At 41.8% G+C, this 14,324-nt stretch overlaps 1 protein-coding gene across 1 annotated transcript in view; it reads right to left on the bottom strand.

Moving 5' to 3' along the window:
* The window catches only part of RBL2 (RB transcriptional corepressor like 2), a 51,142-nt gene that overhangs the window by 9,971 nt on the left and 26,847 nt on the right, over positions 1 to 14,324 (bottom strand). The window contains exons 15-21 of the mRNA XM_037515788.2: positions 10,893 to 11,162; positions 10,418 to 10,698; positions 10,151 to 10,327; positions 4,903 to 4,974; positions 4,170 to 4,275; positions 3,316 to 3,521; positions 2,613 to 2,777 (exon numbers count right to left, since the gene is read on the bottom strand). Coding sequence (XP_037371685.1) covers positions 2,613 to 2,777; positions 3,316 to 3,521; positions 4,170 to 4,275; positions 4,903 to 4,974; positions 10,151 to 10,327; positions 10,418 to 10,698; positions 10,893 to 11,162 — 1,277 coding nt within the window. The remainder of the gene's footprint in view (positions 1 to 2,612; positions 2,778 to 3,315; positions 3,522 to 4,169; positions 4,276 to 4,902; positions 4,975 to 10,150; positions 10,328 to 10,417; positions 10,699 to 10,892; positions 11,163 to 14,324) is intronic.

The following is a 14,324-nucleotide window of genomic DNA, read 5'->3' as shown; positions in this document are numbered from 1 at the left end:
TCTCAACCCCTTTTCTCTGCCCCCCTCCTTACCCCATTTCTCATGGCCTCTACCTTCCCTCTGCATCTCTCCCCCCACTGTGTCCACCGGCCTCTCTCTGCATCCACCTCTGTGTCGCTTTCTTTTTCCTCTCTCAACCCATCTTTCCCCCACCCCACCTCACTTTTTTCTCTGCCTCTAAGTCTCTACCTCTCCCCTGCCGATATGCGTCTGCCCACCATTCCTGCTGTCTCTTGCTCTCTCCTTAGTGCACCATCTTATGTATTTCTCTCTCTGTCTCTCTAAATCTACTTGCCCTCTGCCTCCTTACCCATCTCGTCATTTCTCTCTCTCGATATATTTCTCTCATATTTCTCATATATTTCTCTCGATACTCGCCTCTCAGGCAACCTATGGCTAAATCGTTTATTGCTGTCGCTCTCTACCCCCACCATTCTCTACCTCTGTCTTTCAGCTCTCTCTCCCATTCCCTCTCCTGCTCCGAGCTCTCTGTTTAGATCTCTCAGCCTTTATTACCTCTCTCCACCACCCCTCACCCCTCCCCCCCCATTTCTAGTTGTCAGGTAGGCAGGGCGAGGGAGGGGGCGGGGGGGCGGGGAAGGGAGGGAGGAGGGGCGGGGAAGGGAGGGAGGAGGGGGCGGGGAAGGGAGGAGCGGGCCGGGAGAGTTGACGCTCACAACATAGGGGAGCAGCAGGCACAAAGAACAGACCTGCTGCTGCACCACATGCGGGCTAGCTCCTGTGCTCCCTGGCCGGGGACTGGGATCGAACTCAGGCCGCTGAGGTGATAGCGCTGAGACTAACCCCTAGGCCATCCGGGAGGCCCGCTGAAGGCTGTTCCTCTATCGACCTCTATCTCCCTCTACCACTGCAACGCTTCTCTACATCTCTCTCCCTCCACCATTCACGTCATCGGCCATCCCCGGTACCTCAGTCTTCCCTCTTCTCTCCCTTCCATCTAGCTATACGTCTCTACCTCTCTTCGCTTTCTCTTACCTTTCTCTAATTTTTTAAAATTTATTTATTTATACAAGCACTGGGTACAGTCGAAGCACGGGAGGGTGAGAGAATTCACCAGAGCCAGAGCGGGGAGCAGAGCAGGCAGAAGGACCGAAGCACACTGCTGAGGCAGGAGAGGTCTGCGCGCCATGTGGGACCCGCACCGGTGGCCGGGGATCGAACCAGCGCTGCAGAGGCTGCGGGCAGCTTTGCAGCCCAGCGCTCAACCACTGCACCAGGGGAGGCGCTCTCTCTAATTTTATCCCTCTCTCTGCTCTGTAGCTCTACCTCCCCTCTCCCTATCTCACATCTCTGGTAGAGAAAGAGAAAACATTCTCCATCTGTCTATTTTGCGCGCACTCTCCTACTTTCTCCCTGGACATCTACCATTCCCTCTCTCTCTCTAAATCTCTACTCATCTCCTTCTGCCTTTATTTCTCTGTCTCCATCTCTCAACTGTCTGTCTCTGTCACTACCTCTAATCATTCTACGTTTTTATCTACCTCCTCCCCCCCCCCCCACTTTTATCTCTGGCTCTCTCTAGCTTTCTGCCCCTACCATCCCCTGGATCTCTATCTCGCTACCTCTTTCAGTCTCTCACACACTTTTCTTTTTTAACCTTTACCTCTCCCTCCCTCCCTCCCTCTCTCTACATCTACCATTCCCTCTACACCCACCTCTTATCTTTCTCTCCACATTTCTACTTCTCTACCCATTTCTTTGTCTCTTTAGAGAGGGACAGTAAACTGTCTCAAAAAATACAAAATAAGACATTAATTGAACACCCGTTTATTAATCTCTTACCTCACTTATTGTAATTGTTTTAAGTTGCACCACTTGAAAGTAAGTTGCTGACATTTTGCCTCTGAATACCCAAGAAATTTAAAGGTACATATAAACACTGAAGTCCACATTAAATCTCCCCACTTACACACTTTAAAGCTGTGCTTTTTAATGCAGACGCCTATCAATAATTATGCGCTGCATTTCGTTGTCATGTCTCCTTAGCCTCCTTTATACTAACTAACATTTTTCCTTTTTGGAGACTTCAGGCCTATTTTTATACATGTTTCTTTCTAAGCCATCTTTATTAACAAACATCACATTAAGTCCAGTGGCACTTCTAATGCCATCTGAAGACAAATGATCTAGTCTTACTGTCTCAAGGATGTTTTCTTCCCCTTATCAGCTTCTTCCTCCCACACCAGATCAACTTCCTAACTTTTCATCCATTTAAGGGTCTGTCTTAAGTTTCCCTCCCTCTAGCACACTGGGGAAGACACTAGCATCCACACAAACCTATGCTAATGTGACTGTTCTCAGCCCTCCCCCCTCCCCCAGGACAGAAAAACTGTCCCAGAAACAGGCACTTAGTAGAGATCCAATTTTGCCCCCTAACAAATTTAGAAATAAAAAAAATTACAATACACAGATTCCAGATTTACAGAATGCTCAAAATGTATGTATAGAATAGAGGGAATGAAAATTAATCTGAATCCGTCAACCCCAAAACCTTATTTTGCTCCTTTGTGACTTACCATCACATTGTTTCCAGATCCTAAGCATTTGGAAGAGTTGGGTTAAATAAAGGGTGAGATTTATGTTCTGCTCACCTTTGAAGGACTGTTGCTGAAGTAATAGAAAATCTTTTCTCGAGGAGAAAGCATTGTTTCATTTTTATGTGGGGAAATGTAGACAGGATGATTTTGAGATAACTGTATTCGGCGAGGAGAGCCTGTTCTTATAAATGGATAAGGAGAGAGTGGAGGAGCTTCCATCTGTTAAACAAGTACATGTATTAGTATTTCTTAAAAAGGAAAATAAAATTTCTAAGCAGATTTAATGGTTTTTGGTGTTTTTTTTTTTTAAGATCATGATAATAAACTAGCAGCTACACAAATGATAGGCAGTGATGCATTATTAGCAGCACCATTTACATTTCAAGAAAACATATATTTAGCAAACACTTAAGTGCTTGCTTTGTGCCAGTCACTGATTTAAGCATTTGTAATGTGTTGTCATTTAATCCTCACAACAACCCACACAAGCTAGGAAATATATATGTATGTAGAAACAAGAGGCACAAAGAAAAATAACTTGCTAGATCATAATTGGTAAGTTTTGGACAATTTGAACCCATTCACTCTCATACTTTGTAGGGAATCCAAATGCCACCTTACTTTCTTTTAGCAATTCCTCAGTTTTACTTAACAGGATTATCTGTAAAACTAGCTTTCATAGGAAGAGCTCAAACTGATTTCTTTTACTTGTCCCTCACAGGTAAAAAAATTATGAAATAATCCCTGTTGCACTTACTAGGTTTGCCTGTGAGTACTTCATGGCAAATGCTTGGATCTGTTTTATGTAGATACTGTTGTAGAACTGAATGAGGTCTCCCCTCTCTTCCTCTTCCATGTCACTGTTGGGGCCCGTGAGGCGCGTGGGGGTGGGTGGGGCGCTGCTGGGCTGTGGGACGGGCAGAGTGCTGCTGGACCTCATGACAGGGCTAGAGTCTCTGCTGGCTGCAGCGGGGTGGTGAGGGTAGTGTGCACACAGATGGTCCGTGAAGATTGTTTTTAAAAGGAAAATTGAGCAGGAAAAAGTGAACATGCTTAGTGGCAACAACTGGGCTCTTTATTAAGTAGCCCCTTTCCATAAATGCAGCAAGAGCTTAACGAGCAGTTTTCATTAATTTCCCACCCGGTATTCTAAGACCTGAGCCCTGGGGTTTCCATAGCATAAAACCAACTGACACCTCAGACTTGGCAGGAATTCAGGTCAACATATTCCTCCCTGATACCATCCCTAACTACCATGGAGATAAAATGTTACATATAGCATGCCTCAGAGTTCTGAGGTGAAGGACAGTTTTGCAACAAAATTTAGAAATCTGGGGCCTCCCCCTGGTGGCCCAAGGGGTTAAGAAGCAACCTATGAAGCTTGTCCCAGCCGACCTCTCCTGACTCGCCCACTGCTCCCCTCAGCAGTATACTTTGGTCGATCTGCCTGTTCTGTTCCCCACTCTGTCTCTGGTGAATCCTCTCACCCCTGCCCCCCATCACACCTCTGGCCTGTACCCCTGCTCTTGTATGAATAAATAAATCTTAAAAAAAAAAATTTAGAAATCTGTTTAAATTTGTTTTTTAAGAGTTCATAAAGATACTTCTTACTTCTGTCTTTGCTTAGTTCTGTTGGAGAATTCTGATGGCTTCTGCTGTCGCTGCTGCCAGAATTTCTTCTTTTTCTTTTCCCTTTTATCAAAACACTTCTATAGACCTTTAGAGAAATGAAAAGGGGAGAATCTAATATTTGAGCACCTCCTAACCTATATGACTGTGACGTGTGATTTAAGTCTCACAAGAACCCCATGGAGTGGTGGTAGTTCTAGAAGAGGGTAAGAAATGTAGCCATGGTCATGCAGCTTTAAGTAGCAGATCCAGGATTTACATTGGGGGCCTATCTGGCTTCAAGTTTCAATGCTACATAGTAATAATACCCAACCATAAAATCAAGTCATTCTAAGCCAAATCTGAAAATACAGTCATTTCATTGTTGACACAGATGAATAGTAAAAGTAAAATTCTAAGTTTCATTTAATGTTATCCTCATTAATTGTAGAATATTGTGATTCCTAAATTAGACTGAAAGGTGACATAGAAGCCAAGTAACTGCCTTCATGTCTATTATGTGATGATCTGAATTCAGAAGGGATCAAGTATTGCATACTATTGCCTTTTGGGAAAACAGAGGACAGACTGACAGTGAAGGGTTGTCTATCAGGGTGATTAAAGATATCCCTTAGTTGCTTATGCTAGAGGGAAGGCCACAGAATCACCTGTGAATTTCTTACACTCATCAGAGATGATGAGGTTTTCTCTCAGACCTGAGAGAAAATGTGCTTACCTGGCTGCGGGCCTGTGGCTGGGTCCTGTAACAACGCATGATATTTTGGAAAGATTTGTCTTCTTTGGTGACCTGGCAAAGAGTAAGAGTATTGTGAGAGAGAAACTACTCAGAGCATGTTAACAGAGGAGCTCAACCAACGTGTGGAGATGATAAATCTGAACAACAGCGGAGGGGAAAAATTAAGCGCTTCAGAGAAATGCAGCATATCACTGAGCACACCAACACTCACTGCTGCAAGTACCACAAACAAGAGAGAGAGAAGCAAAAAAAAAAAAAAAAAAAAAAAAGTTCAACGGGAATAAAAGGCTGAAAGCTGCACAAACTTATTCAGGAAGCTCAACAAATTCCAAATAAAATCCATATTTAGAAATGTAGTTAAAATGCCAAAGAAAGGGAGAGAAAGTTTTTTCACTATCTAGGAAACCCTGACTTTTCACCAGAAAGGCAAAGAAGAAGTGAAATAGCATATTCGAAGTAAAGATTCTAGTGTGCAGCAAAGCGCTTTACAAAATGAAATAGTGAAATGAATACAATCTCAGATAAATAGAATTTGTTGACTGCAAGACCCATCTTAATACTAAAAGTTCAAGTTAAAAGTGACCCCAGACGGTGCCTCCCTGGTGGTGCAAGGGGTTAAGATGCAGCCTGTGAAGCTATCTATAGCCACTGCAGCACAAGTTTGATCCCCAGCCAGGGAGGTGACCCACATGGTGCATCATCAGACCTCTCCTGTCTCCCCGCTGCTCCCCTCAGCAGTGTATTTCAGTAGATCCACCTGTCTGCTCCCCACTCTCTGGTGAATCCTCTCACCCCTCCTCCCCCCACCTCTGGCCTACACCACACTTCTTGTATGCATCATAAAAAATTTTTAAAAATTGAAAAAAAATAAAAATGAATCTACCATACAACCCAGGAATTCCACCCCTAGGTATCTACTCAAAGAATGCCAAAACACTAATTTGAAAGGCTATATGCACGCCTACAGTCATTGCAGCACTATTCACAATAGCCAAGTTATGTAAACAACCTAAGTGCCCACGCACAGACAAGGTGATCAGAGATGACACAAAGGTGTGCAGACACAAAGGTGTACAGACACAAAGGAAGGCTACTCAGCTATCAGGAAAAGATAAACCCTTGCCATTTTTGACATGGAGGGGGCTGGAGGGGTTTATGTAAGAGAAGTCAATCAGGAGAAACACCAGATGGAGGCAGTTATAGGTGGGATATAGAAAAACCAAGCAAAAGGTGAGAAAAAGCCAAAAGAACAGGCTATCAGAGGGAGAGAAGGAGTAGGGGTGGAAACAAAGCGGGAAGAGAGCACAATGGACTATGGGGGCTTTGGTGGTGGGTGAGGAGAAGTAACACCCGAGGGTAGATACTATAACTTGATACAATGATGTGATGCAAAATAATGTTACCTAAAGAAAAAAGGGGGGATGGGAAAAGATCACACAAACAGCAACCCCAAAAAAGCTGGATGGCTATATAAGTATCACATAATAAAAGGAAAAGTTACTAGAAGAGGAACATTTCATAATGATAATACATTAGGGAGCCATAATTAATACATGCAACTACAACATACATGAAGCTAATAATCTCCAACCAAGTCCCAAATAACACATCTAATAACAAAGAACCAAATGTATGGAGTAAAAAGCTGGTGGAAATGAAGGAAGAGACAGATAAGTCAACAGTGCTATTGCAGAGTTCAGGACCCTGCTTCCACTACCACCTTGACGATCACCAAGGAGACCGAAGACTTCAACACCACAAAACTAATGACCAGGCAGTGGCAGCCTGCTCGGCCGGGGGCCACAGAACAGGGAGCACCCGGTATGACTACACACCAGGCGACGAAACAGACTTTGGTAAGTTTAGAAGGATTGAAATAATGGAAATTTGGCAAGATCCCAAATTAAATGAAACCACACAGATACAACCAATGACTCAAACATATCAGAGAAAATTTAGAAAAGACCTTGAGGTTCTAGAGTGAAAATGAAGACACAATATATCAAAATTTACGCAGCTAACACCTAACAGCAGAAAAGAGGATTACAGATGGAAGTAAACTGTACTAGAGCACACATTAATAAATGAAAAGTAAAGGTGATTCTTGGACAAGCTCAACAAAATTAACCTCTAGCTAGAATGAACAAGGTAAGAAGAGAGAACTCAAATTACCGCTGACCTGTGTGCAATAAATTAAGATAGCCCCAGAGGAAACAGGCAAATTCCTAGAAAAACACTGCCAAACCTGACACCAGAATAGACGATCTGAATAGATATATAACAAGATTGAATTATTTGTCAACAAAATACCCACAAAGAAAAGTGCAGCCCTCATGGCTTCCCTGCTACATTCTACCAAACACCTGAAGAAGAATACCAATTCTTCACAAACTTTCAAAAAACAACAGAAGAGAAAGTAACACTTCCCTACGCACTAGATGAGTCCCAGGTTACCCCCACAAAGAAGCCAGACAAAGCCATACCAAGAAGCCTATAGACCATTACTTTTATGACTAAAACTAAATTCCTTGACAAAATGCTAACCAAACCTAACAACATATAAAAAGAATTATACACCCTAACAACATGGGACTCAAAGCTAGTTTACCAGATGAAAATCAAGGTAATGTACCATATATCAGTAGACTAATAAATCATTGTAACCATCTCAAAAGATGCAGAAAAAGCATTGGACAATTTCCTCAACTTGATAGAGGCATCCATGAAAAAAAAATTAGCTAGTATCGGGCCTCCCCGGTGGCGCAGCGGTTGAGCGCTGGGTTGCAAAGCTGCCCACAGCCTCTGCAGCACTGGTTCGATCCCCGGCTGCTCCCTGGCCACCGGAGGAGGGACCCACATGGCACACAGACCTCTCCTGCCGCCCGCTGCTCCCCTCAGCAGTGTACTTCGGTCCTTCTGCCTGCTCTGCTCCCCACTCTGGCTCTGGTGAATCCTCTCACCCTCCTGGGCTTCTGACTGTACCCAGTGCTTGTATACACAAATAAATAAATAAATCTTTAAAAAAAAATAAGCTAGTATGATTTTAATGGTGAAAAGACTATGGTCTTTCCTCTTGAGATCAAGACAAGCATTTCTACTCTTAACACTTCTATTCAACATTGCACTGGAGATTCTAGTCAGAGTAATTAGAAAAGAAATAAAAGTATTCAGTTTAAACAGTAAGGTTACATGACATATATAAAAACCCTAAGGAGTTTGCTAAATGAGAACCAACCATCTGTACTTACACTTACAATGAGCATATCAGAACTGAAACAACTGCATTTATAATAGCATCAAAAAGAATACATAGGAATATAGTTAACAAAAGAAGTCCAAAAGTTGTACTATGAAAACTCCAAAACATTGTTTAAATAAATTAAAGATGATCTAACTATATGGAAAAAATATCCTATGTGCATAGATTGAAGGATGAAAAATTGTGAAGATGGCAATACTCTCCCAAACTGTTCTGTACATTCAATACAATCTGTACCAGAACCCCAACTGAGTGCTTTGTGAAAGTGACAAGCTGATGTAAAATTCACAAAGAATTTCAAAGGACTCAGACCAGCCAAAGTAACCTTGGAAAGATAAGGAGAACTTAATCTCAAAACTTACATCACAGCAGCAGCAATCAAGAGAATACAGTAGTGTATAAAGATAGTTATGAGTGAGAGTCCAGAAATACACGCTTTGTGGTCAACTAAATGGTCTGCGGTAAACTGATTTTTGACAGGGGAGTCAAGACCATCCATGGAGAAAGAGCGGTCTTCTTAACAACTGTGCTGGACAACAGCAGAGCCCAACACGGGAGTGAGGCTCCCCTCACCTCAGAATTCAGTCCAACGGATCAGACTTACACGTGAAAGAGAAAATCCTTAGAAGAGAACATGAGTAAATCTCCAATGACCTTGGATTTGGCAATGTAATCACAAAAATGTGACACAAATAAGACAGAAAGCAGAAGCAACAAAAGAAAAAATTTGACCATCAAAATTTAAAACAAACTTCAAGTAACAGTATCAAGTAAGTGAAAAGATAATAGAGAGAAAATATTATAAATCACATCTGATCAAGGAATTGTATCCATAATATATAAAGAACTCCCACAACCTGGGCCTCCCTGGTGGCACAGGGGTTAAAGACAGCACAATCAAGCTATTGCCAGCCATGGCAGCACAAGTTCGACACCCCCCATTCCCCACCATCCAGGAACAACCCACATGGATGGTGCAGCAGACCTCTCCTGTCTCGTCCACTGCTCCCCTCAAGAGTGTATTTCAGTATCTGCCTGTTCTGCTCCCCACTGTCTCTGGTGAATCCTCTCACCCCCCTGCATTTCTGGCCTGCACCCCAGCTCTTGTATGCATAAATAAATAAATCTTAAAAAAAAAAAAAAAAAGAACTCCTACAACCCAATTCAAATATGGGCAAAGGATATAAACATATTTCTCCAAAGATGATAATGGCTAATTTTATGTTATGTGAATTATTTAAAAAAAAAGTCAGACAATAAAATCAGGACTTTGACATACTGCCGGTGGGAATATAAAATAGGGCAGTGACTTTGGGAAACACGTGGGCAGTTCCTCAAATGGTTAAGTACCTACAATATAATACAGAAATCTACCCTCCATTTCAAAGAGAAAAGAAAACATGTCCATGCAAAGCTCTACACGAACACTCAGAGCAGCATTATTCGTAATACATCGAAGTGAAAACAAACCAAAATCCACCAACCAGACAATGGAGAAACAGAACATCATATTCATACAATGGAATATAAAGTTCTAAAACTACTGATGTTAGCTGCACATATTTATGAACATACTAAAATCTACTGAGTTGCACACTTTAAATTACAGAGTACATGAATTCTATCTCAATAAAGTTATTTAAGAGCCTCCCCGGTGGCGGAGCGGGTTGAGCACAGCGCCCTGAAGCTGTTATCAGCCTTTGCAGCGTGGGTTTGATCCTGGTCAGCTGAGAAGATTCCCACATGGTGCAGCAGACTTCTCCTGCCTTGCCCGCTGCTCCCCTCAGCAGTGTATTTTGGTCCGTCTGCCTGTTCTGTTCCCTGCTCTGTCTCTGGTGAATCCTCTCACCTTCCCGCACCTCTGGCCTGTACCCCATCTCTCGTATAAAAATAAATAAGTCTTCAAAAAAAAAAATTGGAAAAAAAAAAAAGCTATTTAAAAGTGTGCTGAGACCAAATTGTACTCACCTTTGCCATCACATAAATGGCACACATTAACAACTGGTCCAGGTGTCTGTCCATCATAAGTTCAGGACACTGAATTATGGAGAATTCAAAGCAGGTCCAGATTTTTTTCCTCAGTTCATCTGAAATATCCAATTTAGCACAAAGATCCCGAAGGCGGACACCAGCTAAGTGGTAAACCTAGCAGATAAATATAACATTTCAGATACTGTTTATCTAAACACTTAAATTTTTCAAACTCACCTCCTGGTAAGGAGAATGAAAAATTACCTTTCTAAAAAAAAGTGATAAAGAGTTGGTCTTCCTGGGTCTAATACTGCTGCTGGTTAAAGGCTGTCCCTGTTTCTTCTGTGGTCCTCCTGGGGAAATCTGCTGAATGGCCACCTGACCGGAGACTTGTAAGGTTGTTCCTGTCATCTGCTGAGAGCTCAAACTCCCAGTCAGGGCCTGAGCGCTGAGAGGCTGGATGGAGCCAGTCACTGCTTGTGCCTGCCCCCCAACATTGACTTGGACTGGGAAGAATGTTATCCCTCCATTTTCATTGGCAATACCTGTGAGTTGTTACAAGGGGAAAAGCATGAAGAAAATTTGGTGACACAAGGTTCTCCAGGCTGAGGGATCCAACTTCTCAGCTCCCAACAACTTTTTACCTCCACTCCTTTCCTATTGTCCCTCCAGCCAAGCCACAGGTAGTTTTCCAATAAATGCCACAGAGAAAGAACTCATCCAACTCTGCCTTCCTTACCTTGTACAGGAATGGTCACTGTTTGTCCATTGTTGGCTGTGACAGTGGCTGTTGCCATGGTAACCAAAGTCTGTCCAGGAACTGGTGTGACAGAAACAGCCTCCCCAGATACACTCTGCACAGGGACAGCATTGACTAGAGGCTGTGGGGGGGTGCGTCCTGATGTCCCTCCTTCAGAGGGGCCATCATTGTCAACGAATAGCCGCCTTCGGGTAGAGCTGGCTGTGGGGGAGCTATACCTGTCATACAACGTGGTTGGAGATGTTACGCCTAGGGTCAGAGAAACAGCAAAGCAATCATTTAACTCAGTAAGGCTGAGATCTGACGTCCATTCCAGCTGCGATGTTCAAACCTCATTACAGTGTTTGAAATACTTTATAACTTAAAAAGCAAACAAACATTCCAGGAGTCATATCATAGCTACGCTCACCTAACGAAAATTCAACTCAACATTAAGAGCAAAATCTTTAAACAGGTATTTTCTCTTTGTCAAAGAATATTCCCTTTTTCACTCCACCTTCTGCTAAATCCAACTGGACTTTCCCTTCTGCTACTACAGAACTTTAATGATTTAGGGGCAACTTAAAGAATTAACCTACTTCTCTGATATTTTTGACTATATTCAATTTCATCCTAATGCTAATACATCATTTTACTGTAAAGACACTACTTGTTGAAGGGACTTGATATTATTATGGTATCATCTGGTGCATTTTCTCCCAGTTTTATGTATTTCCATGTTTGTCTTTCTCCACATTTAGAAAATTACTATGACTCAATAATTTTCAGGGAGAATGGTCATACGTGTTTTGGATTCAAGTAAGTATAGTTAGAGGCGTTAGTGGTATAGTGATGAGCACTGCTGCTTTCCAAGTAAGTTTATTATTTTTTTAAAGCAAGTTTATTGAGATATAATTCACATATATTTCACCCATTTAAATTAAAAAAAAACTACTGAACAATTCAATGATTTGGCATATTACATTTTTTTTGTAACTGCGGAAAATATATATAACATAATTTTGAACTTACCTTTTTTTTTTTTTTTTAGATTTATTTATTTATTTATACAAGCACTGGGTACAGTCAGAAGCGCGGGAGGGTGAGAGACTTCACCAGAGCCAGAGCGGGGAGCAGAGCAGGCAGAAGGACCGAAGTACACTGCTGAGGGGAGCAGCGGGTGGCAGGAGAGGTCTGTGCACCATGTGGGATCCTCCTCCGATGGCCTGGGAGCAGCCAGGGATCGAACCGGCGCTGCTGAGGCTGCGGGCAGCTTCGCAACCCAGCGCTCAACCGCCTTGCCACCAGGGAGGCCCTGAACTTACCATTTTAAACTGTACAATTCAGTGCCATTAATTACATTACAATATCGTGCAATCATCACTATTTCCAAAGCTATAGTTTCAAGCAGAAACTCTATTAACCATTATGATTCAGTCTATGTTAAAGTATTCATACCAACATCTGAATTTTTTGAGAAGCAAACATTCCTTTCTGTCTTCCATGTACATGTATACAAACTACAAATCAGTACGTTTTTAAAATTTTAAAAAATATATAAGGAGATCATAAGAGGACTGACAGGAATTAAGTCCTGACAGACATGGTTTAACATTTCAAATTCCTGATAATATAAAAGCAAATAGATTTTGTATTAGAGCTGATTTGAACGAAAGCTGCAGTCAGAAAGAATGCATTATGATTATTTTCTTGGAAGGTGTTAAGATACCTTAAGAATGGCATTAATCTTTTTTGATTGCTCAATAGTATTTCATTAAGTATATGTACCATATCTTCTTGATCCAGTCATCTATTTTGGGGCATTTGGGTTGTTTCCAGGTTTTACCTTTTGTAACTAGTACTGCAGTAAACATAGGGGTACAGGTGTTCTTTTGAATCAATGTTTTTGTGTCCTTTGGGTAGATCCCTAGGCATGGAATTGCTGGGTCATATGGTAGCTCCATAGCTGGATGGAGCTAGAAAGGAATTATGCTCAGTGAAATAAGTCAGAAGGAAAAAGAAAAATAATGGATGGTTTCACTTGTAGGAGCAATATAGGGGAACTAAATAAGACATCAGAGGGGAAAAATAGTAACAATACAAAATACAACAAAACAAAACAAAAACAAACAGACAATTATAAACCAGAGACATCCTGCGGGGGAGAAGAAGGTAGGGGGATCAGAGGGAGGGAGGCAGGAGCTCAGGGGACTGTGGTAATGGTTCATGGGTGCACTGGGGAAGGAAATTCTTTGGGGACTATACCTGAGGGGGCAAAAAAAAAAGCAAACATTGTTTAAAAATGAACAATGATGTAAAATATATATAAATAAAAGCAAAGAAAAAAGAGACCCCAAGAAAATCGAAAAGTATGTACAAAGAAAATGAAGTTTAAAGTCAAGCCCTAACACATAAGTTACTGAAGGAAAAACTACGGAATAGCACTGAGGAATGACCCCTGGTAAATATACAGTTCTGAGGGAATAATAAGCAAAAGCCATTATGAGGATTTTTTTGGGCCTCCCTGGTGGCACAGGGGTTAAAGTCTCAGGGCACTTAAGCTACCACCAGCCACTGTGGCATGAGTTCGATCCCCAGCCAGGGAGCTGACCCACATGGCACAGCAGATCTCTCCTTTCTTACCCGCTGCTCCCCTCAGCAGTGTGTTTCAGTCAATCTGCCTGTCCTGCTCCCCACTATGTCTCTGGCGAATCCTCTCACCCCCCACACCTCTGGCCTGCACCCCAGTTCTTGTATGCATAAATAAATAAAATATTTTAAAAAAGGATTTTTTTTTAAGGAGGATTTTTCATATACATTTTCCATATTTAATGATGCACTGACAGAATGATTCCTGACTTTAACAATTGATCTTTTTCCTTTAGCCAGTACATATCAATTACATCAGAAAGTTGATCTAGAAACAATAGCTTTCTAGTGGTATCTAAGGATTTAGAACTTTACATTTATGGAATTGCTTTTTAAAAAGTAGTTTTATAGGGGAGGGAAGAGCACAAGGGACTAGGGTGATGGTTCATAGGTGAACTGGTGGTGGGATTTTTATGGGGACCACACCTGAGAGGAGAAAGCAAATATTCTACAAAAATGAACAATAATGTAAAACACGTATATATAAATATTTGAAATTTTTTTTATCTCAAGTATGTAAACTAAAATCTTGAACCAAACAGATGTTCTAAAGTACTGCCTAAAATGTAACCAAGAGCAAAATCTCCCTTTTATGCATTTATTGGCCAGCTCTGCTGTCACATTCACCAGAGTAGCACAGCTCAAGTGACAGGAAACAAAGCTGAACTTACTCAGGCCAATCAGTCCATTTAACTTACTGGTTTGTCTATACAGAATTGGATATCAAGTCTCTTTAAGCTTTCCTGGACCTCCCTGGTGGTGCAGAGGTTGAGAGCTGGGCTG

Source organism: Talpa occidentalis, unplaced genomic scaffold (genome assembly GCF_014898055.3).
Source record: "Talpa occidentalis isolate TD23 unplaced genomic scaffold, MPIMG_talOcc4v2.1 talOcc4.17, whole genome shotgun sequence".
In the NCBI taxonomy this organism is placed as follows: domain Eukaryota; kingdom Metazoa; phylum Chordata; class Mammalia; order Eulipotyphla; family Talpidae; genus Talpa; species Talpa occidentalis.
This window is presented reverse-complemented; position numbering and strand designations above follow the sequence as displayed.